The sequence below is a fragment of the Oncorhynchus gorbuscha genome, linkage group LG01 (assembly GCF_021184085.1).
Source record: "Oncorhynchus gorbuscha isolate QuinsamMale2020 ecotype Even-year linkage group LG01, OgorEven_v1.0, whole genome shotgun sequence".
In the NCBI taxonomy this organism is placed as follows: Eukaryota; Metazoa; Chordata; class Actinopteri; order Salmoniformes; family Salmonidae; genus Oncorhynchus; species Oncorhynchus gorbuscha.
This window is the reverse complement of record NC_060173.1, coordinates 80,282,713-80,287,296: the sequence shown is the minus strand read 5'-3', so window position 1 is coordinate 80,287,296 and position 4,584 is coordinate 80,282,713. Positions and strand designations below refer to the sequence as shown.

General features: G+C 41.6%; 1 protein-coding gene across 1 annotated transcript in view; it reads left to right on the top strand.

Annotated features, from left to right (window-relative positions):
- LOC124047885 (phospholipid-transporting ATPase IH-like) overlaps positions 1–4,584 on the top strand; it is a 66,176-nt gene that overhangs the window by 15,347 nt on the left and 46,245 nt on the right. Inside the window, exon 3 of the mRNA XM_046368251.1 lies at positions 1,292–1,465. Within this exon, the coding sequence (XP_046224207.1) occupies positions 1,292–1,465 (174 nt within the window). The remainder of the gene's footprint in view (positions 1–1,291; positions 1,466–4,584) is intronic.

The window sequence follows — 4,584 nt, the reverse complement described above, 5'->3', positions numbered from 1 at the left end:
ATCCATACCACATTGGGTGAGGCGGGTTGCAGGAAGGTATACTTCATTCGAAGAGAGATTACGATGTACACAAAACCCCCAGAAAAAGACAATATTTACATGGGACGAAAACAACCACGTCTTACTGCTGCGCCATCTTGGATTAGTAAATTAAAGGAATACAATTTGGATCATATTCTTTGCTTGTTTAATCACTCAATCAATATTTACAATGTGGTGTGTGTGTGTGAAAGAGGGAAACTGTTTGATATTGTAATCCCACTTCCAACTCAATCAGCCATTAGCATTCCCCAGAGGAGGAAAGGATTCCAGTTCTGGTTATGTGGTTTTCAACTGCCACAACACAACACAGTCTTACTTCTTAAGGGATATGGAGGGCAACAACGTTGCTGCCCTTCCCATGCATGACACATTCTGCTCCTGCCATAATCACACAGTGTAAACCCACAGGCCAGATGGACCAAGCATGAGAATAAGCCCCAATGATATCCTTAATGAAGTCCGCTACTGTTCTGTAATGTGACTCTGCTCTCCGTATAATATGCCCAATAGCCTTACAGCTTTCATCAGCACAATCAATATGATGCTCACACGTTACTTCTAGACAGATTCAATTTCTTTGATTTGCATTAATGTACCATCTTCCTATTAAAGCTTTCGCTCCTGGAATCGTTCTTTTGATTTCCAGTTTCTCTCAGAAATACCCCCCTGTGAAGTTCCTTTCGGAAGAAGGATTGGAAAAGGATTTTGGTGAGTGTTTCCAAACGCATGCACACATGCACGAATGCTGAACACACACAAACATTCCTCTCTTATTTCAGAGATCCCACTCCTCTACCAACTGTAGCTCAGTAGTGTCTGTCTGGTTGGTTGGATGCTAGGCCCTTATCCAAACACATTACACATCCTCTTTGATGGACAACTAGCTGCAACTATCTTGAAGGCACACTGGGGATTGTGCGTGCGATTCAAGGCAGGTCTATCTTACTGGAATGGTGCTGACGTAATCTCTAAGTCAACAGCTTTCTATTTACCTCAAGCTGTACTAATGATCTTATACTCTTAAGTAATGCTCCCTCAAGTTAGATCTCCAAAGTTATTTATTGTATTTTAAGTTAATATTCAACCCTTAGTGAGAAGCAATAAAAAACGAAGCAGTGGAACTGGCTTCGAGATCCAAATTTGAATTTGAGGGCCCTAGATCATGGGCAGGGCAGGCTTCGTGGGCTCTCTTTCTCCCCCATCACTACCCTCCCATTCCTCTCTCATGGTGTAACCCTCTTTCACTCAGACAACGGGAGGGGGCGGGCTTCGTGGGCTCCCACCTGACTGATAAGCTGATGATGGATGGCCACGAGGTGACGGTGGTGGACAACTTCTTCACGGGCCGCAAGAGGAACGTGGAGCACTGGATCGGCCACAAGAACTTTGACCTCATCAACCACCACGTGGCTCTACATCGAGGGTAAGTGGAGACACACACACACACTTGTGCGCACATGCACACACAACTCGTACAACCACATGCACCACATGATGTAAACAGAACATTCATTCAGAGCACATACAGCTCACAGACAAAGTTGGAGTTTTCCATCATGTTGATGAGGATCTAACAAGAACAAGATATTCCACTAGCTGACTACACACCTCTTCATCTTGGAAATGTCCCATGTCAAAATGGTGCTTGATGTCCTTGAAAGATAGTGTCAACACACACACACACACACACACACACACACACACACACACACACACACACACACACACACACACACACACACACACACACACACACACACACACACACACACACACACACACACACACACACACACACACACACACACACACACACACACACACACACACACACACACACACACACACACACACACACACACACACACACACATGTGCCTGCGAGTGTGTTTGTGTATTGTATGTGTACGCCTAAAGCATGGGGAATAGATCATAACACAGTAAACCATTCTCTACCCTTTCACCATCTGCCTTCCATTTTCACTTCAACTTATTCTGTCAGTGACACCAGTGATCTTGTAACCAGCTTTTCACAGCAGACCATTGTGACCTGAAAGCTCTGTCCGAGCAGGCAACATTTGTTATAGATGTCTTTTTTCATGACCAGATAAAGGTGTTCAGGGAAATATGTCATATTTAGGATGTTATCTGTTCAGATTTGTTTTTTAACCAGATAAATACATATTTTTCTTGTTGCTAAAAATACATTGATAAATCGTCCTTACGCAACCTAACCAATAAATCTTAACGTCATTGCAACCAGTTTTGGCCACTGTTGTGGGGATGTTGAGAGGGGCCAGAGGGGTTGGAGATGAAAGGCAAGGTGGAGAAGGGAAGGGATGGAATGAAAGAATAGGACAAAGGACAAAGGAGATGAGAGGTAGTATTTAAAAAAAAAAATATATATATATATATATATATATATATATATATATATATATATATATATATATATATATATATATATATATATATATATACAGTACCAGTCAAATTTTGACATACCTACTCATTCCAGGGTTTTTCTTTATTTGCACTAGTTTCTACATTGTGGAATAATAGTGAAGACACCAAAACTAATAAGTAAAACATATGGAGTCATGTAGCAACCAAAAAAGTGTTAATTAACCGGATCAAAATATATTTGAGATTTTTCAAAATAGCCACCCTTTGCCTTGATGACAGCTTGCACACTCTTGGTATTCTCTCAACTAGCTTCATGAGGTAGTCACCTGGAATGCATTTCAATTAACAGGACTTGTCTTCTTAATGCATTCGAGCCAATCAGTTGTGACAAGGTACTCGTGGTATACAGAAGATTACCCTATTTGGTAAAATACCAAGTCCATATTATGCCAAGAAAAAGCTCAAATAAGCAAAGAGAAACGACAGTCCATCATTACTTTGACTGACTGACCTTCATGTCTTAATCTGGAAAATTTCCAGAATTTTTGTTTCTTAAAGTGCAGTCGCAAAAACCTTCAAGTGCTATGATGAAACTGGCTCTGATGAGGACTGCCAAAGGAAAGGAAGACCCATAGTTACCTTTGCTGCAGAGGACAAGTTCATAAAATTGCCAGCCAAATAAATGCTTCGCAGAGTTAAAGTAACAGACACACATCTCAACATCAACTGTTCAGAGGAGACTACATGAATCAGACCTTCATGGTCTAATTGCTGCAAATAAACCACTACTAAAGGACACCAATAAGAAGAGACTTGCTTGGGCCAAGAAACACGAGCAATGGACATTAGACCGGTGGAAATCTGTCCTTTGGTCTGATGAGACGCAGAGTAGGTGAACGGATGCTCTCCGCATGTGTGGTTCCCACCGTGAAGCATGTAGAAGGCGGGTGATGGTGTGGGTGCGCTTTGCTGGTGACACTGTCAGTGATTTATTTAGAATTTAAGGCACACTTAACCAGCATGGCTACCACAGCATTCTTCAGAGATACGCCATCCCATCTGGTTCTAGCTTAATGGGACTATCATTTGTTTTCCATCATGAAAATGACCCAACAGATCTCCAGGCTGTGTAAGGGCTATTTGACCAAGAAGGAGAGTGATGGAGTGCTGCATTAGATGACCTGGCCTCCACAATCACCAACCTCAACCCAAATGAGATGGTTTGGGATGAGTTGGACTGCAGAGTGAAGGAAAAGCAGCCAACAAGTGCTCAGCATATGTGGTAACTCCTTCAAGACTGATGGAAAAGCATCCCAGGTGATGCTGGTTGACAGAATGTCAAGAGTGTGCAAGGCTAAGGCAAACTTTTTTTGGTAACTACATGATTCAATGTTTTATTTCATAGTTTTGGTGTCTTCACTATTATTCTACAATGTAGAAAATAGTAAAAGTAGAGAAAAACCCTTGAATGAGTAGGTGGGTCCAAGCTTTTGACTGGTACTGTATGTATTATTTTAGTATTTTATTAGGATCCCCATTAGCTGTTGCGATTGCAGCAGTTACTTTTTCTGAGTTCCTAAAGGTGGGTGAGGGATTACAGTGGATAAAGGTTGGTGAAAAGAAGTGGTGGAAGAAACTGGTTAGAGAGGTGTGAGTAAGGGATTGGGGGACAGTGAAATGGTTGATTTGACAGAAGTTCATTGGGGGTTTTGAGCGAGGGCAGAGACAGGTTTTGGTGTAGGGAACAGTGGTAGACACAGGTGACATGGGTACGTCAACTCTCCTGAATGGCAGAGACCGCAAATCTCAAACAATGTCTCATATTTGTTTTGGTGGATTATAATGGAAAAACATCTTCGGCCTTTGTCAGGTGACAGACCTTACAGGGATATGGATGTGCGTGTGTGATTTCATCTCTGCATATACCTGTGAGTGTATAGATCATTGAGTGGATATTACATTTCTATAGTTTTACATAAGGATGTAAAATACTGTGAACTTTCAATAAATTCCCTGTTTTCCACAAAATCCTGGTTGGATTATTCCTGGAATCAGGAGGGAATAAGCAGGAAATCCAGAATCCTCCAACCAGGATTTCTGGAAAATCAGGGAATTTATTGAATGTTCCCAGAATTA